This window comes from Anser cygnoides, chromosome 1, assembly GCF_040182565.1.
Source record: "Anser cygnoides isolate HZ-2024a breed goose chromosome 1, Taihu_goose_T2T_genome, whole genome shotgun sequence".
In the NCBI taxonomy this organism is placed as follows: Eukaryota; Metazoa; Chordata; class Aves; order Anseriformes; family Anatidae; genus Anser; species Anser cygnoides.
The window spans coordinates 21806006-21833701 of NC_089873.1; the positions used below are offsets into that span (position 1 = coordinate 21806006).

The window sequence follows — 27696 nt, forward strand, 5'->3', positions numbered from 1 at the left end:
CTCGCCTGGCTCATTACATCCCTGCCCGCATGGAAGGACCCCTGCAAAGAACCATTATTTTAAGTTTGCATCCAATATTTAAACTTGAATAATTAAACTTGAACAGCAAGCAAGGATCATCGTATTGTTCACAGTGAGTGGGGAAAGGGAAATTTCAAGGCAAAGATGAAAATCTCTGCCTTACTCATGCTGTGTTGCAGATGACAACTGCAAATCTTTGAGAGAAAAAAAAAAATGTCAGCGATATTTATTTAAGCGTATCTCTGGTTTTCATCCGAGCACTGCTAAATATAAACTCCCTGAACAACTTGGGAACGAGGGACTGCGACCTGGAGCTTTTGTCTGGGTGCCGTAGCTGCCAGCTGTGATGCAGCACACACCTCCTTTGATGCAGCGTGCCCCCACCGGGGCTTTAAAACCCTTCCAGCGGGGACACCTCGCCCTGAGGTACCCCGGCTGCGGGCCCGCGGGGGCTGCGGCTGCTTCCCCCCCTCAGGAGGCGGCGCGGCCCCGGCCTCCGCCCGCCGCCGACCTCCGCGGGCCTCCGCGGGCCCCCGACGCATGCGCGCTGCCGCCAGCGGTGCCTCCCGCAGGGACGGGGCCGCCGCAACGTGTTGCGCGCTGCAGCCCCCCGGGCGTGTGCCTGCTGCGGCTGCTGCCCCCTCCTGCTCCTCCTGCTCCTCCTCCTCCTGCTGCTGCTGCTGCTCCCAGCCTGGCAGGCTCCAGCTGCTCGCATCAGATCCTTAAAGGACCTCTGCGCTCCCGCAATTCATTCCGGTGCTGCTCTCTCCTCCTCCTCCTCCTCCTCCTCCCCGCTGCTGCTGCTGCCAGCCCCCGTTGAGCCGCCCCGCACGCTGCAGCCCGGCGTTTCCATGCATTGCCAGCCAGCCGCGGCGATAACCAGCACCGCCCGCACGCCGCTCGCCCCCCGCCCCGAAGCGGCGGCGCGGGGACCTTTCTGCCGGCAGGAAGGGCCGGTGTAAGTTTATTTGCGGCTTCCGCTGCTGTTGGCAAGGCAGCGCCTGTGCTCGCCAGCCCCTGCGAACCGAGGGAGCCGAAGCTGCCAGGTAAATGCCCCCTCCCTCGCCCGCAGCAGCGCTCGGCGGGGGGCAGCCCCAGCCCGTGCTGTCGCATGCCCGGGCACGGCTGCCGGCGGCTCCCCGGCTCCCCCCCGCCTCCCTCTGCGGAGCTCCGGGGGGAGGCAGCCCTCCTGCAGCACCCCGGGGTGGCTGCTGCCGCCGGGGGCGGGGGTCTGCCACCGCTCCCCGGGGCTGCGGGGACACGGGGAGGTCGGGCTGGGGCGGGGGAGGCCGTGCGGGACCCGCACCCCACCCCGCAGCACCCCACGGCACGCCAAGCCCTGCCGGCCCCGCCGCCACCCTGTCGGTGTTGTCCCCGCAGGCCACCGCCCGTCCCCGCGTCCCCGTCCCCGGGGGAGGCCCCGTCGGCGTGAGGCCGCCCGCAGCCGCCGCCACCACCGCCGCTTATGCAACACATCATCGATAACCACCCCGACATGGCCACCGCGCTGCTGGCGGGCGAGAAGCTGAAGGAGCTCATCCTGCCCGGGCAGCAGGATGACAAGGCGGGCGCGCTGGCGGCTCTGCTCCTCCAGCTGAAGCTGGAGCTGCCCTTCGACCGCGTGGTCACCATCGGCACCGTCCTCATCCCCATCCTCCTCGTCACGCTCGTCTTCACCAAGAACTTTGCTGGTAAGGGCAGCGGGCCCCGACAACGGCCCCAGAAACGTCCCCCGTGGCTCCCCCCTTTGTGGACAGCTCCTCGAGGGCACGGGCAGCGGGAGCAGAGGGGCCGCGGGGTGCCCCAAGGGCCAGCGGTGCTGAGGGAGGGGAGCAGGCGGCTCAGTGTCAACGTCCCACCGGAGCGCCTCTTTCTGCTTCGTTATGAGGAGGCAGAGAGGTGTAAAGACGAGGCACAGCCTAAGCGTTGGTCCTGACGTTGAGTCAGCTGTGTGCAGCACGGGTATTTGACTGGCCCACGAGGTGGAGGGGCGCCTTGTTATACTGGCTGCTGCGGTAATTACGTACAGGTACACGCCTCTTGGGCTTTCCCATATCGTGATATCTCTGGTATTTCAGGGCCTGCATAAAAATTTTCACAGGTTAAAAAGCCTAGTTTGATCGCCCATCACAGCCAACGCATTGTCCTGCCAGTCTGGGAGGGTAGTCCAAGTCTGTCTGGGAGGTTAGTTCAAGTCTTGGTGAGCCTCAAAAATCATTCACCCAGTAAATTGCTGTGACATCTTCTGGGCCACTAGCAAGGCAGGTAACCATTGCTTTACTTTCTGAAGTATTGCCTTCAAGAGTGGAGCTGACAGCATGGGACTTCTTTTGGGTCCCCTGAGGCTCCATCCTAAAGATCAATTTGGAATTATTAGCGCCTTTATGTACGGACTGGAAGTCTGTAGCTTGTATGGTTAGTGGGAATTAGCTGTGTTTGATCCATAAACGTATCCAAATCAGGCTCTTACTTTGCACGTGGCTTTGGGATTGACTTCCAACACTTACAATGAAAGCAAGCATAAAGGATATGTAAGATTAAATTACCTAGAAGAGTAACTGCTTGTGAAGAACATCTTGGTTGAAGATTTTTCTTAATTATAGTTAAAACATTTTGAATATATTTTTTTAATATACATTTATATATCTTAAATTCTTTGGCCACAGTTGATGGTAGCCTCATTTTTTTCATGGTCATCTAGAGATATCTTAAAGAGACCATATTTTCAGAGCACACTGAGCTCGCTGAACATCTGAAAACTGTCTCTTCATAGTGACCTAAAGGCAGGATGCGGTCACTTTTGTGGGTCCTTCCTGTAGAATGCAAAAGTGTTGGGTCCCTTCCTCTACTTGGTTTGTAGAGAACTAAACATCAATGAAAAGGCGAGCCTACAGAAGGCAACAAGAGTGCTTACTTCATACTGTTTGAGATTTACAAATTTGAATATTAGTAGGCCTGAAGATAACCTTGGGTGCCAGAAAGGTCGTGCCCTTTCACTTATGTTTATTGTAGTGTGAGTTTCCTACCAGAGATCTGTGATGAATCACTGCTTGCGCAGACAGCAGGAACTTGCTCTGTATGAACAAGTCCTCTGAGGCTGCAGATTGCGGAGGAAGACACAATTCTTAGAGACTCAGAGATTTATACAGGGGATGTTCCTCTGAGAGTCTATACAGTGGTCCATGCAAGTTTATGGAAGGAGTTTAGCAATTTTACTCACTACTCACATCTGCCCGTATTTCCGCAATTGGGTTTATTTTATGCCATGAAAGACTATTCTCTAGGACAACAGTTGTGGTCTTCAATGTTGCAGTTGTTTTGTTGGTGTTTTTTTTCAGAAGTACCAAAAGCAATGTCATTTGTCTAGTCACAGACCTCGTGTGCTCATTTGACCCTGTAAGAGCATATGCAATGCTACAGGCTTGGGGCGGAGTGGCTGGAAAACTGTGCAGAGGAAAGGATCTGGGGGTGTTGGTTGATGCTTGCCTGAACATGAGCCTGCAGTGTGCCCAGGTGGCCAAGAAGGCCAACAGCATCCTGGCTTGTATCAGGAATAGTGTAGCCAGCAGGACCAGGGAGGTGATTGTCCCCTGTACTCTGCTCTGGTGAGGCCGCACCTCGAGTACTGTGTTCAGCTTTGGGACCCCTCACTACCAGAAGGACATTGAGGCCCTGGAGCCTGTCCAGAGAAGGGCTATGGAGCTGGTGAAGGGCCTGGGACACAAGTCCTGTGAGGAGCGGCTGAGGGAACTGGGGGTGTTTAGGCAGGGAAAGAGCAGGCTCAGGGGAGACCTTAGTGCTCTCTACAGCTGCCTGAAAGCAAGTTGTGGGGAGCCGGGGGTCGGCCTCTTGCAGATAACTAGTGATAAGACAAGAGCGAATGGCCTCAAGTTGCGCCAGGGGAGGTTCAGGTTGGAAATGGGGAGACATTTCTTCTCAGAAAGAGCAGTCAGGGTTGCCCAGGGAGGTGGTGGAGTCACTGTCCCTGGGGGTGTTTAAGGAAAGGTTGGACGTGGTGCTTAGGGACATGGTTTAGTGGGTGACATTGGTGGTAGGGGGATTGTTGGACCAGATGATCTTGGAGGTCTTTTCCAACCTTAATGATTCTCAGATTCTATATGCTCTATAAGAGCAGTAACCTGTTATGTCCTACCCGGACAAAGCTTATAAGGCAACACAGAAAGCACCTTTATGTCACTGGAAAAACATGGGACAGCACTCTTCTCTCATAAAATATACATACAATGAGAGAAAGGAAAAAAAATAAAGATACAAGAAAATGTCACACAAACTGAAAGGGAGTGATGAAACTAGACTTCTTTTTCAGGTCCAGTAAAAGAGCTCAGGGTTGGTGGATTCAATTCTGCTTCCAATGAACTCAAGAGCAAAACTCCTCCTAATTTTAAATGTGACCTGATTTAGATGTTTACAGCCCTGTTACCAAAACAACATTTACTCAAACTTCTTTACTAAGAAGGTTGTCCAGAGACACTGACCATGGTAACAGCAATAGTCCTGCTGAGTTATGTGCTTATTACTGGCTCTGCTGTTTGTGTTATGTTTCACCCACGCGCTGCCACTGATCTTTTAAAAAAAATATATTTTTTTTCATGCTTTGGATATTGCTTCCTGTATGCAATTTAAATAATACATATGAAAAGTGCAAACTTTGCTGACAAAAGTGCTGGCAAGGGGTTCCAGCTGCTGCTTTGGGTGTTAGTATCATAGTAGCTTCCCAGCCTTTTCTTTGTGCCCTTCGGTGCATCAGTTACAGCCTCGGAGTAGGAAATAAAAACTGATGCTTATAATTCCTCCTAATGCTGTTAATGATATCCAGTGCAAGCTATTTAAAGCTACCTTCATGGCGCTAAACCAAGAACAACCCCTTTTTCTGGTTTCTGTCACCTTACTTGAAGAGTCTGGTAAAGGCTCTCGGAAGAGAGGTGAGCGTGCTCAGGGCGTGGACGTGCGGTGAGCGTGGTTTCTCACAAACCCTTCAGCTTAGTATCGGATGAGTTGCATGATGAGCGCCTAGAGGAGATAAAACCCTATATACTGCTGATCTGCCTGTGAGTTCATGGAGGATCCAGCTTATCTTAAAGCCTAGTCAGGAGTGACTAGGCACGGTGCGGTGCCAGGCTTCTGGGCCCAGCGACAGCACTCCGCGTGAAAGTTGAGTCCAGCATCAGCATGCAAGGCAAAGAGTGCGTGTGTTGTGACAGATGGAGTTAAGACGATCATTTATTTATAATTTTAGAAATCGTTATGTCCGTGGGATAATACGTTACATAGTGTAGTTTTCCTGTGGGTGAAGATAAAGTTACTTAATGAATTGTGTTGTTTTAATGGCAGGGGCAAAGTGGTTGTTTAGGTTAATGTATTTGCTGTTTGTGTAACTGATTTGTTCATCCTCATGTTTGAGTGTTCTGGTCTTTACATTGCTTTTGAGAAATTAAATCACAAATTGCATAATGCTTGCACTGGCATCTCTACAAAGAAATTACTACAGCCTTTCTTTGCACTTCCCAAACTTTCTTTCATAAGAGAAAAGAAGGTCCCTCAGCTAACACCTTCTATTATCATTTCTGAGTCTCCCACTTCTCCTTTAATGTTTTTCCAACAAACCAGTGTGATTCCAGGAAGGGTGCACCTAGAAAAGTAATTACAGTAAATCTGTGTGCAGTATTTATACTGTGCAAAAGAATTGGCTTGATGGTTGTACCCAGAGAGTGGTGGTCAACGGCGCTATGTCCAGGGTGGAGGCCAGTGACAAGCGGTGTCCCTTAGGGGTCTCTCCTGGGACCGGTGCTGTTCAATATCTTCATCAATGACGTAGATGATGGGATTGAGTGCACCCTCAGTAAGTTTGCAGATGACACCAAGCTGAGTGGTACAGTTGATACACCAGAAGGAAGGGATGCCATCCAAAGGGACCTGGACAAGCTTGAGAAGTGGGCCCATGTGAACCTGGTGAGGTTCAACAAGGCCAAGAGCAAGGTGCTGCACCTGGGTCGGGGCAATCCCAGATATGAGCACAGACTGGGAGAAGAACTCACTGAGAACAGCCCTGAGGAGAAGGAATTGGGGGTTCTGGTGGATGAAAAGCTCGACATGAGCCAGCAGTGTGTGCTTGCAGCCCTGAAAACTGCATCCTGGGCTGCATCAACAAAGGAGTGGCCAGCAGGGGAGGGAGGATTGTCCCCCTCTGCTCTGCCCTTGTGAAGCACCATTTGGAGTGCTGCATCCAAGTCTGGGGCCCCCAGCACAAAAAACATGTGGACCTGTTAGAGCAGATGCAGAGGAGGACTACGAGGATGATCAGAGGTCTGGAGCAGCTGTCCTGTGATGGAAGTCTGAGAGAGCTGGGGATGTTCAGCCTGGAGAAGAGAAGGCTCCAGGGAGACCTCATTGCAGCCTTTCAGTGCTTAAAGGGGTGTTATAAAAAGGATGGGGAAGGACTCTCTACTTGGGTAGATAATGATAGGACAAGGGGGAATGGTCTTAAACTAAGAGAGGATAGATTTAGATTAGACATTAGGAGGGAGGGTAGTGAGGCACTGGACCTGGTTGCCCAGAGAAGCTGTGGACGTCCCATCCCTGGAGGTGTTCAAGGCCAGGTTGGATGAGGCCTTGGGTTGGAACTGGATGATCTTTAAGGTCCCCTCCAACCCAAGCCATTCTATGACTCTGCGATAAAGTCGTTCAGGAGCAGTAGTCAGCAACTTCACACAAAGAAAGCCCAGACAAGCACCCCCAAGAGCCAAATGAATAGTCTCCCTTTCTAAAACTCACCCGTGGGCAGACTTTATATACCATCAGGGTATCTTGTATTTATGGGCCAGTGTGCAGTGAACCTTGAGGATCTCAGGGATAAGTTTTGGAGGCATTTGCCCTCTGTGTGCTGCTTGGAAGGGTGCCTGCAGGAGGCAGTGTCAGCAAAGGAAACCTCTCTGGTAGTGATGTTCTTGTTCAGAGCTACAGTGCGTACAGGTGGTAGTCCCGGGGGAATTTACTTGGTTTCATTCTGTTTTCTTTCAGAAATTACTGCCTTAAAGATCACAATTTATTATTTTATTTAAATCCGAATACCAGTGTGTTTGAAGTTCTTTCAGAACAGTGGCATGCCCCCAGTACACCCTGTATGTTTTTCGGTATCTGTTGCAGCACTCCTGCATTGTATGCGCAGTGTTTTGCAAAGGTCTGTGCTTGTATTTTTTTTCCTTAGGGGTTTTATTTCTCATATCTGAAGATCCAGAAGCCTGATTTTTCATTCACTAGCACCTTGAAGAATAAGTTACTCCCATGCAAACTAGAAGTAAAATACAACTACTAATCTCTGCGTGGATAGTTCTGCTTTCGTTAGTACTGTACTGTCCCAGTGCAGGGATAGATAACCATGCTGGGTGCCAGCTAGCAGAGGAGCAAACTGTAAGCCTGTGAGTAGAGGTTGCCACTTCTGTTCTTCCCGTTTAGCTGCCTTGGAGCCGGCTGGGTTGTTCTCTTTCACATGATAAAGGGTTTGGGGTTCTTTATTTAGTTACCTACCTACTTACTTGGAAAGAAATCATTTAAAGTGTTTTCTTGCTGAAGCAGACTAGCCTTAGGCTAATATTTAGTGAAAAAAAAATGATAAAACCCCAAACTTTAATTAAAGTTTAGTAGGTAAGACTCTAAGATACCTAGTTCTAGTCCAGCTGTAATCTGCATCAATGTTCAGCAGCTTTTTTTAGTTATGATGTTTCAGTATCTCCTGTCAAGGCCTGGTGAGTCAGGGGAGGCACAGATCTAGATAAAGGGGACTTTAGATAAAGGGGTCCTTTAATACACTGCATTTCCATTTTTACTTCCTTTCCAAAATGCAGAAAATGCGTGGTATTAGACTGCAACATTCATTATGTGTTTGATGGGGATCTGTTTGGTGTTCCATGGGTTTTTCATCCTGCTCACTACTCTCCGCGGTTTTACCATGGAGGTAGTACTTGCAAACCACAGCCACAAGCAGAGCGCTGTTGGGTGTTGAACACCTCTCTCCATCAGCAAGTGTGGTGTCAGTCCTGTGACACTGGCAGTGAACGGCAGCCTTCTGTAGTGAAACATCTCATGGCCTTTGCTTAGATTCCAAGACACCATGGACAAGGAGACATTTGGCTTTCCTTATGAGCTGCTTAGTTTCTATTGTTAATGTTTTCAGTAAGTGGTTTAAATGCTCCAGTTCAGTGTTATGCTGTGTTCAGAGACAAGACCATCAGTAATGTCAGTGGGAGGTTTGCTCTGTTAGGGACTGGTGAGAGGTGGGTCCCAAAGGGGAGTACCTTGTTCTTACTGTTTTGTGTTATCTTCACAATACTGAAATATTTTGGTTTCCAAACTTTCAAAAGCTTTAGGATTCATGTTGTCAGCCACAGCAATTGCTAAGTCATATTCCTTGTACAGTGCCTTGTGCTTTCTATTCACAGTGAATCATTCGGTATTGCAGTCATGTCTGCTTTTCCTTCAGAAGTTGTTTAATGCCAATACTTTATTAAAATAAAGCAAAACAGTCATCCAGTTGATTTTTATACTTCAGTCAAAAGCCAAGCTTTGGTGTTGATTTTCTTGCTAGGTTTATAAAACAGTGCCTACCAAATACCAAAAAGTTGCTCACAAATACTGTATTTCTATGTCTCTTAGCAGTTACGTAGCTCAGCCCTCTACCACCCTTCTGCTAGAAAATTCTCATGAGGAAGTAATGGAAGGAGACAGTAAGTTAAATGACTGAAGGGTCAGTTCAAGTTTTATGTTTTATTTTCTGATTTGTAATCATTTTGCATAAGCAATGCTTACTTCACTGTGTAGTACAGTGTATGCGTGAGTTCAGTGTCTCTTTATGCATTTCACCCAAAAGTATGTTTGAAGTAGTACGTTGAGGATTTTTCTACTACAAGATGGAATTTCATTTTGTATTGCCGGTCAGCTTTTCTAATTTGTATTTCTATCTCAGGTTGTGGGCAGCATGTTTACACACGCTCACTTCCTGACTTGACTGTTAGTTGGCTTTTGAGCTTATTTTCCATTTTTACTCTGTAGCTGTACTTAAAGCCACATATAGTAAAAAAGTGAAGATGACGTTTTGGTTACTGTTAGTGCTAAAAGTACTGGACCAGATTGTTTTATGTATGCATGTGAGGACATGGATGCAGAAGTTAGCTGAAGTGGTGTTAGCTGCTGAAACACTCCTTAAATTCTCTTCTCACACCTCTTGTGTTTAAGTGCTTTCTAATCGTGTATTTTTTAAAAGAACTGAAGTAGTGCAAGCAGCCACGGGCTGGCTGTGGTTCAGCCATTGGCAGTTTGCACTGCAGTTGGAATTCTTACCAAAGGGTGAGGGCAAAACAAAACACAAACACAATGTTCGTGAAATATGCAAGCTGGCTTTGTGATTTTTGGTCACTTAAAGATTTGCAGTTATGCAATTGAATATTAAATAGAAAGGTAATCTTGAGGAAATGCATGAGCCTCGCATATGTAATCATTCCACTGCAATTCCCAGAGGGCACAGACGTTTTTCTGTCACAAATTCCATCTCTCAGTCTTCATTGATACATACATGTCGTCTTTTTTTTCATATTGACTTTGATGACCCTGTATACACTATTAACCCTTTCATTTTCTTGTGTCTCATATGTGAAGAGGTCCAAAATCTGGATAAGATTTAGTTTAATACATACTTTCAGGATAACTTCAACAATCTGAACAGATAGGTGGGTCAAAAGCAGTCTTGTTTAAGAGCTATACAATTCATCTTATTCAAGAGGGAACCTTTTGAATAAATAAGAGTAAGGTTGAGACTGTTTTCGAAAGCTACCATGAAGTATTTTGAAGCTTTTTCTCTCTAAACTAGACAGAAATTATGCATCCATGATCTAGAAGTCTCAGCTTGTATTGCTTCTTAGATTGGTAAAACTCCTCAAGAAGAATCTATATCGTCCCTGAGTTCCCTGGGATTTTTGAACACTAAAGATGACTGCAGTAGGCACCTTCAGTAGGTATACACATTTAATTATAAAGCTGAATTATTTCACAGTAGACTGGCATCATTCTTGCAGAAGCTTCTTTTGTTTCACATGATACAGGATTTATTCTAAGAAAAAACATTGAAAGTAGTGCTGGTGTTTCCATCATAAGGGATTTTGTATATTATTCTCTTGCATTTGAACTCGGAAACACAGTAGTACTTCTTATGATAGTAAGGTTTGGGGATTTGTTTGCTTTTCTTTTCTGGCACCAGTTGCTGAATGCATGGTGAGTTTTTTGCAGCTTGGAGCTCAGTGACTATTTCTGGAGCATTTCAGCTGTACAGTGAAGTAATTATTTCTGAGGCTGAGGTGCCTTGTCTTCTGTGGGATCCACAAACTGTTCAGGAGGGCAGGAAACCTCCACGCTGGAAGTTGCAGGGTCCCTGGGAGACTTTGGAGGCTGATTCTCTTTTGCGCTGTCATGACAGATCAGCACAGGTCTGATACTTCACAACCCCCAATTTCTCTATACATGGAGGGACCAGTTTTCCAAAAACCAGTAGACCAGTCATCTCTGCCTCCAAATACTAAGATACTAAAAGAATATAATTACCTAATGAACTAACTACTTGCATTTTCCTTTTCTTTTTTTTTTTTTTAATATGAAGTTTTCCAGGTGCTGTGTTTATGCCAAGAGGTACTTAAAACAAGCCATCTTTTTCATTTCTGACCATTAAAAAGCAGTAATGCAGTAGAACAAACCTGCTGTTTCCTGTTGTTTCCTGTGTTTGTATTTTGCGCTTGACCCTTGCATTAAGAAGCCACCCATGTCTGTGTGTCATCAGTTTCACTAGGTATTCATTTCACTTTGGCATTTATGTGTTCTTGCAGTTTGCTTTAGGTGCTACTCTAGTTCGCATCATCCTAGTGTCTGGGTGCCTGTGTAGCTGCTTTGGGGTTCCACCTCTAGAGGGGAATTTTTGAATTGCCCAAAAATATTTTTTGATCTTTAAGTAACACGAACACACTTACTTTCCCATGTTACTTCTACCCCTATACAGAAGTTCTGACATACCAAATTCCACTTACCTCCTTATATTAGGGATAATTGTAGAAGTAAATATTATTCAGGTCTCTTTTGTAGGGCTATCTGGCTGAATTTCATTAATTATATTTTGGTGAATGCATTCCATTAAAGTCAAATCTAGCCTTTCCTCACATCTTAACGTAGTACAAAGCAAATTATAATACAGAAACACACCTCTAGGTGCAAGTGCAAGCATTGTAATTTCCTTCCAGATGTCTTTTGTTTTCACATAAGGCTCTGTTGACTGCAGGAAGAAATGCTCTCAGTGTTGCTCAACAGTTCAGTCATTACAGAGAAGCTCTCTTTCTAACAACATCGCCACCATACTGCGTGGCCATCACGTGGTGGATAGTAGCTCATTACTGAGGAAAGATTTCTCCATAGGAGCATCCTAAGGGATTTCATTTAGGTGTTTCTGCACTGTCTGCATAATGGTTGCCATTTCTGGAATAATCTTCCCCAACAGACATCAACATACGAACCAAGTAGGACTAGGTATTTTTCTCTCCTGAATTGTGCAGGGCAGGCATTACAAGTCTTTAAGCCTCAGGTTGCTGGTAAGTGAACTTCAGCATACCAGCTAATTTCAGAAGAGCTAATGTATGTTACATACAGGGAATACAGTCCTGCAAATTTATATATCCACTGGGAACGTTCAGTACTAATATAGTGATTCTGCAAATTCAAAATACATGCAGTTTGAACAGCAGTCTTGCAATAAAAATGGCCCCAAATTATAAATATGGGGACACCCCTGTGGGAAACCAATTGCCTGTTAGTCTCTGAAGCTGTTTATCTCACCCATTACAACTAATCCTTGTAGAATGTGAGTCAGTAAAACTTAGTAGCAGATGGTTTCCTGTCTCATTTCCTTAGGGACTTTTCTTTTAAGATTTTTTTCTTAAACAGGACAAGTGATTTCAGAGAGTGGTCAAAAAAGGCTATACCTTACCTTGTTGATCATGGAGAAATTTGTACCTTAGGAAGACTTCATGGGCATGGAACCTTTATTCAGAGTTGGAAAGAATATTCCCTAACAAAGGTAAAGGTATTGTCTTTTTGTTTTGATAAAAATGATAATTCTTAATAATCAGCTTGCTAAGCTAAGGCTGAGTTCTATGAATGCTTTTTCTTATTCATATGAGTTAATTGAGTTAAATAGGACAGTATGACTACAATTGATACACAAAAGTAATTTCAGGAATCCATCCTCATGCTGTACTAATTTCTAACCTTTAAATACCCTTTAAATAAAGTAGTTGAAATAAACCTGTTAAATTAAAGGAGTTTTTCCTGTGAATTAATTTGGATACTAGCTAGCATTTGTTAAAATCACATCCAAATTAGAGTTACATATTCCATATGGAAGCTTCTGTCTGGGATGGAAAAGCTGTTTACTGTTTAGGTGACATCATTCTTACCTAGACTACATTTTCAGCCTTAGTAATGTAAATGTTTTTGTTCTGTTTTTCCAGAGAGAAGAGGATCCAGGACATTTCTTCTTTTCCTTTTAAAAAATACTGAAAACTACTAAATAAATTATTTCTGTTTCTCAAAATAAACAGTTTGCTACCTGCTTTCTTGTGCATTCCTTTTAGTACTTGAGATGAATGAGGGATGTACGTCTGATTGCTTACACTTACGTGATACAACATAGGGAAAAGCATTATGATAGAACTACACTTGTCAAATACTAACATCTGTGGCTGAATTCAGGGAGCTTCTCATCTATCTTGGCTATTATAAACTCGTGTTCTAGCATCTGATGGGGCAGGAAGATTCAGAGATCCTAAACACTGATTTTCTCCTTACAGTCAAGTGGAGAGGACCTGATGAGGAGCGCTTCAGAGAACTTGACTGAAATACCAGCTTTTCTTTGTAGGCAGGCTGAGCACCCACATGAGGATGATTTAGCAGTCCTCTTCAAGAGGGTGAAAAGCCGTAGGCCCAGGGTGAGTCTGCAATATATTTAACTTAGTACGTATGCTTACCTGATACTTACGTACCTGATACTCAGGTCTCCAGAGTTGATGTCTCCTTCCCACTGGCGTTCCCTGTGAGCCTGTCTGACAGAGCATGAGGGTTTAGGCAGTTGCCCAGGAGTTGGGAGACCCAGCCTGTTTGGCAGAACCTAAGCAGCATCTCTGCTGCCTACACCCAGTGTATGACCGTGGCGGTCAGGCAGCATGTTTACTTTTGGATCCTCAAAGAATTACTTGAACAGGAGACATACTAACCTTTGTCTTGGTATAGCAAGCACAAGAATTTCTTCATCTTTCATTTTTTTCAGTTATATTTTCTGTAAACTGGGTTCCTTTTTTTTCCTTTTTTTCCTGTATGCTGTTAGGAAATTGTTCTTTGCCTCCTGCATTATTGAATCACTGTTTGGAACGCTGGAATCATGCAGTCTACTTGGAGGGTTAATGAGGTGTGATTTGGTTTTCCAGAGTAAGTTCTAAAAGATGGAGGTCACAGGAAAATACACAATTTATTGTTATGGTTTATAGTTTGCTTTTGGTGAATATACTTTATTTCACAGGGAATATGGTAGGTGTGAAGGGTCATTTGCCCCTTTATATAGGGGTATATACTGTGTATTAAAAATATTTTCCTGTATTTTTAATGTCTACCAAAAACATTGTAAATGTGTTGCCCATATTTATTTAAGTAACTTTTGATTATTGCTCATAATAAAACTTTAGAAGCTCGAAATTGACCCCCCTACAGCATCAGTTCTTCAAAGAGAGATTCACATGCCTAATTTTATGCACTATGAGTAATCCCATTGGCTTCAAAGAAACTGCATGAAGTCATTTTTAGAAGCAGGGTCTATTTTTTTACTGTGTTGAATACTAAGAGGCTGGTATTGTTACTTTATTTGAAAAACACAAATGAATATTTGTGTTAGATCCAATTCACTCACTTTTTCTAGGAAAACTTGTAAAAAATAAACTTTGAAAGATACAGGAGAATAATACATAACTACCAGCTTGTCTGTGTCTTGCTTGACAGTGTTTCCTCTCTGTACAACATACGAGCTCACATTTTTGCAAAATTATTATTTTTTTAATATATAGAGGCATATGCATACACTCACACAGCCTCCTTGGTGGACTGTGCTGTTGACATCTTTTCCTTTGGCTGAGATGCAAAACTGGGACCTGAACTCTAACAGCTTGTATTGCAGTGTGAGCCTTTGCATTCCTTCTCAGAAATGGCCGTTTCTCAAAAGAGAAAAAAGTGGCACCTGCATGAATCAGCCATTCTTGCTAGGCATAACCCAGAGGAAAAAAAAATCACCTTGAGAACAACCAAGCATTGGAGCAGGTTGCATGGGTGGTTGTGCAGCCTGTGCCTTTGGAGGTTTTCAAGCCAGACAAAGCCCTGATCGAGTTGGTCTGAGCTCAGTGTTGACCCTGTTTTGAGTATGAGGTGGGACTCAGTAACTTTCAAGGTTCCTTGTAGCGTTTCTGTGATTCTGCATTGGGGTATAATTTCCAGAGCAGCAATTAGCAGATTTTCTGTTGGTAACTCTGTTTTCAGATCTGAGATTAATTTCTGCAATGGGAAGCGGCACAGGGGTTCCAACCCCAGCTCAGCCACCCAGCCCCTCGTTTGAGAAATTTCAGAACTTAAAGTATTGTTTTTCCAGGGTGAAATTAAGCAGGATTAATTTATCTAACATGTTTAACACTTGCAGCCTGACAAAGAGTATTTAATTCAGGGGTTCTTGAAGAGGGCTGTTGAGTGTATGCTGAAGTGTGTAGAGGTTGGGGAACCACTGGGAGGAGGTGGCTGACTTTGGATTGAGAACAGTAGAAGTGGTAGCCTGCACCTGCAGAAAGCCCCAAGCATTTCTCAGAGTATTTACTAACAGGCAGCAGACTCAGCAGCACCTAGCTTCCATACTTTGCCTTCCACTTCGTCTCTTTAGGTTCTTTCTCAACATTTTTCTGAGCACGGTCCCTGCCTTCATCCCTCTCCCTACCTTGCTTATTTTCTCTCAACCATGTTCACTCTTTCATTCCCCTGAAGTATGTCCTTTTTACCACCGTACTGCCTGGAAGTAATTTTTCTCTAAGTAGTACTTAAACTGATAGGATGAGATGGTACAGAATGGAGTATGTGAAAAAACTTGGCTCTCAAGGGTTTTTATTTTTTCTAGTGGCATAACAGAATTTTTATATTCCACAACTAACTAATTCTGCTTTGACTATTTTATCTTGTCTGTATATCCAAAATGATTAATTTGAGATGTCTCATATTTTATTAATGAGACTAGTTTTGTGGACTTCTAGAAGTTACTTACATGAACAGTGAGCAGCATAAAATGTATTTATGTACAGCTGTTGAAAACATCTGATGTACTGCTCCTATGATCACCTAATGATATCGAAAAAAGGGAAGCTAAGCTTCCTAGTATGCATCTTTATACTCAACTCAGTATAATATTAAGTATAATATACTTTATAATGTATTGATATTACGGACTTTTTCCCCAATGCATTATTTCTTAACAGCATTAACACAGGGTTACTTAGTTTCCTAAAAAATTATTCAAAAGGAACATTTCATGGGAATGACAGCGACTTTTAGCAATTATTGCAGAAACAGAATTTGTTCTTGGGTATTCCTAGTGATTCTTTTTCTGAAACAACTGTGTTGAACGTCATATGTTGGAATGCAGTTAACACATTTGCATAGGTGGACCTAATGGCAGACCTTCAGGCTTTGAGCTTCCTGAGATTTTACTGAGCATGAGCCCTGAAAATCTTGCAGTAGGCCATCACATTTAATGAAGAAATGTTGAGTTTAGTATTCCAGCTCTCAATACTGATTACAGGCTAGTTGGGTAGTATCTTATTTTTTACCTTTGTTGCAGTTGCACACATGTACAAGTCACAGATACATGCATACCCTGTACCACCTTTTCATTATTGTTTGGAACAGGCAAAAGATTGTTTTGGAGATGATGACCTTGCTCTCCATAATTTATTTATCTTTTAATGGTAGGAATTTCTTTCTCCTGGGCTCACAAGAATGTAGCTATCAAGGAATGTGTAGGGACAGATTATACTTATGGCCTAAGCCCAGACAACACTCAGAAGAGGACCAACACACTCAGCCATCGTAGTATCCCCTAAGCTTTAAAAACGTTTTTCCTTATTGTATCTTATTCTACTGTCATTTTATCTTTTCCTACACAATTGAATAATTATGCTATATGCAATTAAACTGCCAAGTTTGGGGAAAAACTTTCTATATTTATGAGTATAAACTTCAAATACGTACTTTTTATTTTATTTTTATAGTATATGACCCAATATCGGAGCTATGGTTTTAACACAGCTGTTTTTTAATGCTGATTATCTATCAGATCATTGTAGAAAAAAAAATACATCTGATGTGCCTTCTGAACGCGCATTGTGGGGTTCTCACAGCTAAGTGAGCTGTGTATGTGAGAAAAAGTTGGTACTCCTCCATCCTCAACAGATCTGCATTTTGAGATCCAGCAATATGTTGATGCCATCTTTCATAACAAACCAGATTAGTTACTGATGTGATGCTTTTCTTTCTCATTTATTTCTGATTGACACATTTCAGTAGAAGAGAAACGGGTCCATGCCCTAGTATGATAGGATCAAACACCTTCATGGTGTTAAATGCAAGGTAAAATGCTGCTATTGCCTTAGGAGCATTCACAAAAGCTAACTTAAACCTAGCATTGATCTTGCTTGGCATCCCCTTGTCAATGAAGAGAGACAGGTTCCTCCAGGCACCAAGTAAATTAGTCTTTTGCTTTGAATCTTTGTCTGGAAGGGTCTTCCCCTCCTCTCTGTTTTCTCGATGGTTGTCTAGATGAATGAGCTTTCCAGGACTGATGCTTTGCTTTGTGAGTCATGTCCTTTGCTGAGAAGGATAAGGTAAAGTCCCCTGTGGAGTAACTAACAAGATCAGTGACATTCTCCAGCAGTGAGTATGACTCAAACATGTCAGAAAACACTGAATAAAACTGAAGTGTAACCCTGCCTCCTCTTCAGGCAGTTATCAGAAGTCCCACTGGCTTCACTGAAGATGGGGTTTTGTCTGAAGGGTCTTGGGATTCACCTGACCCATAATGAAAATCATGTCAATTTAATAAATATGCAGAGAAAATATGGGACTAGCATCAATAAATAACAACATTAAGAATGGAACACCATGCTCAGCTATCCTGATAAATTAGAGATCTCTCTCAACTTACCAGGCAGTGGGAGCAGCTAAATATCTTTAACAGGAAAAGTTAGTAAATTCCTATAAAATGTCATTTGCTTTCTTTACTGGGCTGGGCAGCCACATTTTTGAAGTAGCCTCCAATGAAACACAGAGTCCAAACCAGAGTTGTGAAACTTCAGTTCTTCACTGAAGCAGTGGCAATGGACAAAGTGCAGTTAGTCTCCAAGTGATCTGTCCAACATAAATGTAAATGTTAAGACATTTCAATGTGTTTATACATTAAATTAATATTTGTTGAATTCATAAAATTTTGGCAGAAGTCACCTTAGTCTTTCAGGCCTCAGTGAGAACTGTTTACTTTTTATTTGGTAGTAGCAAATGATACACGAATCCCAAAAAAGTAATTATGGATGGTTTATATGAATACTTGTTGCTGTCTTCCCAACTATTCATGGTGCTGAGACCCAGGAGAAATGAATCTATGTATTTCACAGGAAACTAAGTTTTATGTTGGCAGGTTCTACTAAGCTTAGGACACACCATTCAAAATATTTCTGCTTACAAGAAATGCTCAAAGCTATTTGCCGGGAATATATTCACATAGGAATCTTCTGAATCTCCTGGGAAATCATAGAGTAACTCCTTGATAGTAGGAATTAAATATTTTTGTATGCATCCTTTCATGGGTAGGGTTAGGAGGGCATGTAATTGCTGAAGACGAGAGGCAATGAATATTTTTCTTGTAACTGATGACTAAATACACAATGTTATTCTAAACGGGAAGCTGTGTCTGAGAAAGCCTGAAGGTAGATCATTTTAAAATAGTCTTCAGAAGTGATTTTAGAGAATACACAGGACTTACTCACTTTGCATCCTGTCTTGGGTAGTATCATTTATTCTAGCAAGTCTGTCCAAATTGGTTATATTTTTAGAAAAGAATCTTCACTGAATCACTTTAAAAATATTTTGTGCAGTTCTAACCATGTAGATCTCTGGAGACCAGAGAATATGTTTACACATCCACATTTTACCAAAGTGCTAGTAAATGCTTTTGAATTTGCTTGAATATGAGGAGTAGTTAGTTGGTCAACTAAGGAGTCTTCTGTTATGCCAAAAGGATTAGGGCTTCTTTGCCTGCCTATTAATTTTTAATATTTTACTTACTGTTTTTGAATGACATAATATTTTATTATTTCTCTTCATGATTTGTATTATTAAAAGAACAGTACCACCACTCTTCAAGTGAGCTGTTCTCCATCTGAATTGTGACTGCGTTCAGAACTGGAGCCAGCTTGGTGTTCTTGAGCGATTCTCAATTCAAGAGAACATGCCTTCCTCCTATGGATCTCATTTTAGGATTTTTTTTAAAGGTATACCAGAACACTGTATATTCACTTTGTTCTACCTGCCAAAACATTAAAATATGGTCTTCCTCTTTGAAGAGGGTATTTTGATAATGGTCATTGATTTCGGAGCTGTTAATGCTATTCTATCTTTCACAAGTTTTTCTGCATTATTTTCATGTCTATTGTTAGAAAAATGTAATTACATAAGAACATAGTACACCTACTGTGTCAAAGCAGAAGTTTTTTAGCCCAGTATCCTGTCTCTGATGGTAGCAAAACTCAAATGCTTAGGAAGTAGTATTAAAATAGACAAGCATATGGTATTATTTTCTTGGAAGAACCCTCGCACTGCCCAGCAGCCTGTGGCTTGAAGATGATGCTAAGGAAAAAAAATGGATCATTATCTGTGTATTAAATAATTCTTGCTATACTTTTTCTTCCGTTACTTTGTCTACATGTTTTATTGATCCACTGTATTTGTTGCTACCATAATGCTGTAGGACAGTGAGTTCCACCATTTAATTGCACACTATGTAAAAAATGATGTTACATTTTCAAATGTAAAATTAATTTTTCATAGTGGTAAATACAATTAACACACCAGATTCTGTCTTGGTCAGTCACATTTTAATTCAAGACCATTAACTGGGATACAGTTGCCTAAATGTTTATATGTCTTTATTTTTTTTTTCTACTATATCACTGAGTAGATATATCTACTAACTATATCATATATCTAACTTTTTTCTATTTAGAAGAATATTCAGATGGGATAAACCTTAAATTTCACCTAAATGCCTTTCAGCATTTGCACATATGCCAAAATAACATCCTAAGCTATTGCGTAGTGGATATCAGATCTTTTAACTTTCCGGAGTTTAGGCCATACTTTAGCTTAGGATATTGTTCTCAGGGAGATAACTAAAACCAAAATATGTATTTATTGCTGACATTTCTAGCTTAGGTTCATTATAAAGCTTCCAGGTAAATAGTTTTGCCTGGAGGCTTGTGAAGATGTGAGCAGGCTGAGCTGTCTAATAGACATTGTGGGCTTAACAGTCATGTGAAGATACAGTAAAGTAAAATTGATATCATTTGAAATGTTTATTTTCCAGAGCTCCTTTTGTAGGTTAAATGCACAGCAGTGACTTTTCTCTCTGTTATACAGAGGAGCCAATATACTGTTACACACCACACAACTTCACCCGCGATCAAGCCTTGTATGCCAGAGGATATTGTTGGACAGAATTAAAAGATGCCTTGCCAGGAGTTGATGCCAGCCACTGGCCCTCCTTGTTTGAGCATAAGTTCCTACCTTATGCACTGCTGGCTTTTGCTGGGATAATGTACATTCCAGCTCTGGGCTGGGAATTTCTGGCCTCCACCCGACTGACTTCAGAGCTTAATTTTTTGCTCCAGGAGATCGATAATTGCTACCACCGTGCAGCTGAAGGACGGGCACCAAAAATAGAGAAGCAGATCCAGTCCAAAGGCCCAGGGATCACAGAGAGAGAGAAAAGAGAAATCATTGAGAACGCAGAGAAGGAAAAAAGCCCCGAACAGAACTTGTTTGAGAAATACCTGGAAAGGAGAGGACGCAGTAACTTCTTAGCTAAGCTTTATCTCGCGAGACATCTGTTCATCATCTTTTTAAGCATTATACCGATTACATACTTATCCACCTACTATGCTACACAGAAGCAAAATGAATTTACATGTGCACTAGGAGAGCCTCCAGACAAAACAAGCAGCTCCAAATTGCACATCAGAGTGAACTGTAAGCTGCCATCTGTCCAGCTCCAGCGGATTATTGCGGGTGTAGATATCGTTCTCCTCTGCTTTATGAACTTGATCATCCTTATCAACTTAATTCACCTCTTCATATTTCGTAAGTCCAACTTCATATTTGATAAACTGAACAAAGTTGGAATAAAGACCAAGAAACAGTGGCAGAAGTCCCAGTTTTGTGACATCAATATTTTGGCCATGTTTTGTAATGAAAATCGGGACCACATAAAATCTTTGAACCGTCTGGATTTTATTACAAATGAAAGTGATCTGATGTATGACAATGTGGTACGCCAGCTGCTTGCGGCCTTGGCCCAGTCTAATCATGATGCCACTCCGACCATGCGTGATTCAGGGATCCAAACGATAGACCCAAGCGTCGACCCAGCGGACATTGATGGTAACGAGCAGCTCATCATTAAGAGACCAAGGAAGAAGATGAAATGGATCCCAACTACCAATCCACTTCCTCAGCCATTCAAGGAACAGTTAGCCATTATGAAGGTTGAAAACCATAAACCTGAAAAGCCTAAGCCTGTGCGGAGAAAAACGGCGACAGATAGCCTTATCGCTCCTTTGCTAGAATCCACTGCAAAAACCTCACAGCAATCATCAGCTCATAAAACTGAGTCAAACGCCATCCCAAGCACAGGCAGTGAAAAAAAGCACACACGACACTTTTCCTTGGATGTACATCCATATATACTTAGTAGTAAAAAACCCAAGCCAGAGATTCCAGCCATCCCCTCGATGCCTACATCAAAAAGCCAAGAAGGTGGATTCCTAAACCAGGAAGAGAACGTCATAGTACACGTTACCTCCTCTCTCAAAGGTACAGTATGCTGTAATGCCAGTACCACCTCCACAGACCATGATTTTCCTAGTGACCTTTAGGAACTCAAAGCGTTCCTGAACAGTTTGACCTACCTCACTAGATTTTGGGATAAGTAATAATGTTAGGATTTGTAGGTCTCAGAAACAATGGTTCTCTCTCTTTATCAGAATACAGCTATATGGAGGATAAGCGTTATTATAGGTGGAGCTGTACAAAACAGCCTGTAGGCTGTTTCTACTGGTAATTTTTCAAACATGAGCAGATTTTCACAATTATGAATATGGTCATGCCTTGCTAAGGAAATGAGGAGGACTTGGCCTCCATGACACTCTTCCTGCTCCACCAGCACCTGGTATATTTCAAACCTGCCTTATTTTCAAGTCATATAGAAACTGCCATGGCAGACAACCAGTATGCTGACCAATAACAGCAACTTCTTAAGAGATTGTGAGAAACTGTGCTAAAGGTAGTTAAAGCTGCCTGTAGAAAAAAAAAATCTCAGTAACTACTAATTTTTAGGGGTTGGCATTTGCCACCTATGAAGGCACAACTCAGATTATACTGTTCTTCGCCCAAGAGGCATTTTAAATTGCCCTTTGTCTGATGTGGACCAGAGGATGGATGGTCTGAAGTGTGGGTGCTGGTCTGGGATTCGGGAATTCTGCCATTCACATCCCCTGTGGCCTCACAAGAGATGCTCTTTCTGTGTCTCAGTTCCCTGTGTGTGTCCTGTAAATGCTACCCCTTTTCTGCCTCAAAAGAGTTTTCCAAATAAATCAACAACTGTTAGGTGCTAGAGTGATGGGGAAAGCCATGTAATCACTAAGAAAAGTGATAGACCAGTAGACAAACTGACAGAGAGATAGGTATCTTCTTGTTTATTTTTGTAAGCTACTCACGTAAGAAAGAAGCACTATGCAGTTGAAGTTAAAGAAAGATTTGTACGTACTTAAAGCAATGGCTCTCATCTCATTACAAGCTAAGACCTCCCTCTGGGCCTCGACAGACTGACAGCTACCGTCACCCACTGCCCAGCAAAGAAGTGATTTGAGGTATAAACGTTTCTGTCACTTCCAAATCCGTATGCTCCTTAGAGCCCTCCAACTCCCCAATGTGCATGTGAGCTATTCTACAGCTTTCCTTATCCGGTCACCTGCTCTGATTTCAACTCCTCAAAACTACTGGGGTTTTCTGGTCTCAATTACCTTCATCTAAATTAGTGCTTGAATATTTTAAGAGTGAAAAATAATTACTGTAGTTTTGGGGCTCTGTTACTCTCCATTCTAATTAAAAGTATTCAGCTTTGCTTTTGAGTTAGACCAACATTGCAGTCCATCAGGTAAGGCAGACTCCTAATTTCTAGAAAGAGACACCAAATTGCTGAGTTCTTTCTGAAGACAAGTGGCTTACAATCTGTAACCACTATTTTTTCCCATTGAAAATATCAGTGCTTTTTGTATTCCATCTTGTGGTTTTCAACATTCATAGCATTTGTCAAAACATTAAATCATAACATTTCTAAAACACCTGCCAGACCATAGAGGAGAGTAAAAGATTCTTTTCAGTTGTTTTTTGTTCATTTTACAAAAATACCATTCACGTTTGGAAGCATGAGCATGCCTAAAAAAGTGAGATTTACAAAACCCGTTTGTTGTTTGTCCTGTTTCCCTGAGCTTATGGTCCTCATGTTACAAAGCAGTCCTGCTGGATTCCTCAAAGGGTCCCAAGAAAATTCACTTTGGGGTCCACTCCTGCTTCCATTGAAATCAGTGGCAGAACTGCCAATGGCCTTTATTGGTTCAGGACAGTGCTCTGTGGTGGACGGGGAGGGTGCAAGGCTACCTGTCTTTTAACTGGCTGTTCTGGTTTCTCTTAGACGCCCCTCATCCTGCAAAAGAGATGCTGTACTCATCAGAGACATGCAGAACTGGGCCCGCTGCTGGGGCTTTTGTCACATGCAACCACAACCACATAGCCACCACTGCTGCGACGACAACGATGACTTTGAACCCAGTCAAAGCAGAACCGGGCCCCGCACTGAACTGCAACCCCACGCACCCGCTGCTGCACATCAACACGCTCTACGAAGATCACGAGGAGGAAGTCCCAAACATAATCGACAATGGGATTCACTCACCGGCTGACACGGGGGAAATCCTCTCCATCCCCACCCCCAAGCAGATAAGGCTGGCAACGTTTGACGAGCCAATGGCAATCGTGAGCTCGGTGGAGTACTGAAGGCCCCGGCTGCACGCCTGCTCCCTCGGGGCCGGGTCTGAGGCTGCTGCAGTGAGAAACGTGGTCCCCTCCGCAACGCGCTGCACTGCATGAGCATGGAGAGTCCTCATACAGACTGCGATAACAGCTCTTGGTAATAGTACCAAAGGGTTTTTCAGGATCACATCATGAGCACTGTCAATCATTTACCAAGTAGAATAAGTAAAATCTGGTGGAAATAGACCTTTAACGCCAAGACAACCATTAGCTCTAGCTCTGAACGATAGCTTCCAGATTCAATTGGTTTTAGCACAATTTATGAACACTAAGAGTCTGATGGCATGCCACAGTAATTTTAGCAAGTGTTTAAATTTTTGCATTCAGAATCACTGATTGAAGTTAAAACGACATGGTGGTGAGGTATACTTTTTTAATGGCAGCAGTTCAATAAGAGTTTTTTTCTTAGCAGAGAGGTGGGTGTTGGTTTTTTTTTCACAATTCAGGATTATGAAAAAGTTATATGCAAACAAATTTTTGTTTGTTTGTTTCTTTAGCTCACTAATGTTGGGCTCGATGGAGACTTAGCTGAAAGGGCCTTACTACCACCAGCATTTAAGTGCAAAAAGAATTGATACGTTCAATCTCTTGCATTTATAAATGAAAATACCTGAGGTATGCCCTGCCCTTCAACAAGCTTATATGTTTGATGGAAGATGATGAAATGAAGAGTTTATTTTTTTAAATATATTTTACCATGGGAAAAATTACTTTAATAACTTTTCAAACCAGGTGTTGCTTTTAACAAAATGTGTAGAAGAGAGTCATTGTAGCCGCTTATTTTTTCATAGTGTATTTATGAACCAGGTTAGAAACTTTCATGGGTGCTTCACTGATGAAAAATCTTACAGAGGTTGTTACAAAACATCTTGCAAAATAAGAAACCAGCAAAACTGTTTTCAAATAACACACAGTTAAAGAAAGTCCATGAATTTATGTCTGCAGACTTGGCTAGTCCCTGATTCAGCAAACACTTAAGGCCATGGATGTCACTGAAACGACTCATATGTCTAAAGCTAAGCACATACTGAAGTGGCTTTGCTGGATCTGGACTCAAGTGCAAGCAGACAATAATCCTGCCGTATGTGCTAACATTCTGATTCAATATTTGCCTTCCTTGGCTCAAAGCACATCTTCATCCCCATCTTCCTATAACTTTGATATGTGTGATTTAATAGAAAATTCTAGTATAACTAAAACATCTATTAAAAGTGTATCATGCAATAACCATTCTCAGCAAAATTATAGTGAAACAAAAAGTGACTGTGTTAAAATAATATTACTAGCTGCATTCAGAATTATGGACTATATGTGTTTGCATCAAAATTATGTACAATGGTAGAAGAACTACGCAGCACAAATACAGGATTGAAATCTTGAATTTATTTTTAATTTATTACCTCAGACATGGATATATGATACCAGTATTTAATAAAAATAGCACTGAAAATAAATACATATTATTCTGAATAGCTTAATGTGTACTATTTCCTAGCTTAGTTAAGTACAAGTGGTATTTTATTATAAGCAGTAAGGGGGACATTTAAAGCCACTGTTCCCCCATGGATCACTTCAGTTATGCCCAACCTTTTGGGCCCAAACAGCCAAATATCAAGAAGCAAACCACAGGACATGTGGCACAGTCAGGGGAGGGAGCACTGGGGACAGCTGAAGAAGGATGTGGCTGTAACTTGCTGAGGTCTCCGTGCTGCAGAGCCGTCTGTGTCAGGTTGCCTTGGGATGAGCGAGGACTTGAGCTGTTTACAAGTGGCCTGTGGCTCAAGGGCCACAGGTTTACCACACCTCTTCTAACCCATTTGAGTGCAAACCCCAGGGCATTGCTATGGTCTGTCGGTTGATAACCTGTGTGAAGTTTCTAAAGAACAAATCTGCACCTGCATAGGCAGAGGAAGCTTTCTCCAGGTGGGCACCCTTGGAGCAGAGCCCTTGAAGGCACTGCAAACAAGGTCTCTGCCCTGCCAACGGGTAGCCACCATCCGTTCGGATTCACCAGTGTCACATCAAGACTTTGGAGGTGAGCCAAATGCCCACTACATTATATTCACTCATCTAGACAATCCACGAGTTAGATTTTTTTTTTTCAGGCAAATTAAAACCATTATTGTTCGGTACTTCTTAAATGCCAATAAAAAGGAAAAAAATGGAGAACTGTCTCAAGAAAATCAGGAACCCATTAATAAAAACAGAGTGAAAGAATAGGACCCTGAGGCCAGATTTAAAGAGATGCAACTCCCTTATGCCACAATATTTTCAGCTGCCAGAAGTCATCATGGTGAATGTCTTCCAGCTTGTGGCACCTCAACTGACAATGTTACAGACACGAGGAGAACTCTTCGGGGTTGCCTCATCGCCCTCCACCTGGTATCACACATTGAGCAAAAGGTCAACCATGCTGGCCTGTAGATAGTTAGATACCAATATTTGAACGTACCAGTGTCAGGCAAAGTGGGCTATGTCCACAAAACAAAGGATACAAGTTGTGTATGTAGTGTATTGAAAAGAGCTACATCCAGTAACTATAGGGATTTTCATCATGCAGAACATACAGGGCTGGGTTCTTGGGTCAGATAGATGTGCCAGTCTCATGAGAGCACTCCCTAGGAATGGCTGTTCACCTAGGTTGTAAAGCCCCCTGTTCACTCAAGACGAGGACTCACATCTGTGCGGACATACTGTCTTTCTATTGCCGAAACGCTCTGCTACTGATTTAGGGCCTGATGGTGCCCTTGTAGGAATCGGTATCAGACTTGACTGGACTGACTCAGAGCAAGAAGAGCATATATTTTTTCTCATCCCCTGAACTGAGAGAACAGGCACCTTATTCATACTTACCCGTTGTGCTGCAGGGTTGTTGCCCCACCATCTTTCACGAGCTGGAAGCTGCAGATGTACGGCGGTTGTTAATGCCAACCCCCGAGCTACCTGGTAAAAGCCTGGTGGCTGGAGGCCCGGGCACAGTAAGTCACTGGGCATGCAGAGAGCGAGAGCAGCTCAGTCCTGGCTGCTGCAGGGTGGATAACACCAAAGGCATGCAGCAAACACTGCCTTGCTGAAGGAGACAAAAACGTTAGTGTCCTGCTCACTGAGAGGAACTTACCTCAGCTGAACTGCCAAAGATGAGAAAAACAAGGCACAGGCCCGTTCGTAAATGTCTCCTTCAGCGTGCCTCGCGCTGTCATCGCCATCTGCCTGGTCTCTGCGCTAATGGCTTCAGTTTGACGAGTCGGATGACTCACGTTGTTCTCGGGCCCTGCCGCCCCGCTCGGATCGGTGGCTGCTTTCCATCTGCTTCACGGGGAAAGTACCGCGCGCCGAGAGCACAGAGCATCCTCTCCTCGGAGTACTTACTCGGAGTATATTTGGCAACCAAACGGTAGGGATAAGTGTGTCAGAAGCATCTTTTGGACTATTTTTAGGCTGTACAAACCTAGCAGGAGACCAGCCATTTCTCTCACAGCCAGCTAGAGAAGTGCTTTTGGGTTTTTTTCTTTAGTGCAGTAATGCTTTTTAGTACTGATGTTCCTAACATTTAGCTGTACCAAGTAAACACGCATATTCACATACACATCCATATTTATATATATCAACTACATACCTATAAATGCCACACATACATGCAAATACGTATCTGTTGCATACAGAAAACATTCACCCTCCCTACTTTGCCCTGTAAATATACAAGCAAGTCTCTTCATTTCCCATTATCGTGCATTAGGCCCAGCCCAGCAACATGTTATGCATCTCTCTGACTCCACTGGGATTTCCTGATGCTGGGCATGCTGGTGAAGATGCTCTGTTCCCTTCTGAATTAAGTGTGCTGGCTAGCTTATATTTTGGTACTGAATCAGATCCTCATCTGGAGAGCCCTTTTCCACACAGTGCCTGTGATGACTCCTGGCACCAAAAATTGAAACCAGAGTTTCTCTCTCTGTGCTGGGGATGTGTTCAATAGAACAGACAGCTATTTGTGCATCCTTTGCACAACTCCAGTGCTGTGGCTCCCAAAGCCAGTGTTGAACCCTGAGACAAGCCAAGCAGAGTCCTAAAGTTCCTCTCGCTTGTCCTTGGTGACCAGCCACCAGGTTACCTCATGGCTGAAAGAAAGTACAGGCT

At 43.0% G+C, this 27696-nt stretch overlaps 1 protein-coding gene across 13 annotated transcripts; it reads left to right on the forward strand.

Annotated features, from left to right (window-relative positions):
- The first annotated feature begins 562 nt into the window (after nt 1-562).
- Nucleotides 563-27696, forward strand: PANX2 (pannexin 2). 13 transcript variants are annotated; one of them, XM_066990397.1, is made up of 7 exons: nt 1571-1712; nt 8695-8782; nt 10685-12145; nt 12579-13055; nt 18541-18689; nt 19834-21285; nt 23165-27696. In XM_066990397.1, the coding sequence occupies exons 5-7, from the start codon at nt 18647-18649 to the stop codon at nt 23524-23526; spliced, it is 1857 nt and encodes a 618-aa protein (XP_066846498.1). In that variant the 5' UTR covers nt 1571-1712; nt 8695-8782; nt 10685-12145; nt 12579-13055; nt 18541-18646; the 3' UTR covers nt 23527-27696. The 13 variants fall into 13 exon arrangements, with proteins under 13 accessions (XP_047936781.1, XP_047936778.1, XP_066846504.1 ...); XM_066990413.1 differs by having other exon boundaries at nt 8695-8762; nt 12013-12145; XM_066990394.1 differs by having other exon boundaries at nt 1574-1712; nt 8692-8782.

Bases quoted from the DNA above. Each gene is read 5' to 3' on its own strand.
- PANX2 (XM_048080821.2), top strand. From the start codon at position 1,487: ATGCAACACATCATCGATAACCACCCCGACATGGCCACCGCGCTGCTG. The intron at 1,713-19,833 runs GTAAGGGCAGCG...TCTGTTATACAG, and splicing joins CTTCACCAAGAACTTTGCTG to AGGAGCCAATATACTGTTAC. The intron at 21,286-23,164 runs GTACAGTATGCT...GGTTTCTCTTAG, and splicing joins CGTTACCTCCTCTCTCAAAG to ACGCCCCTCATCCTGCAAAA.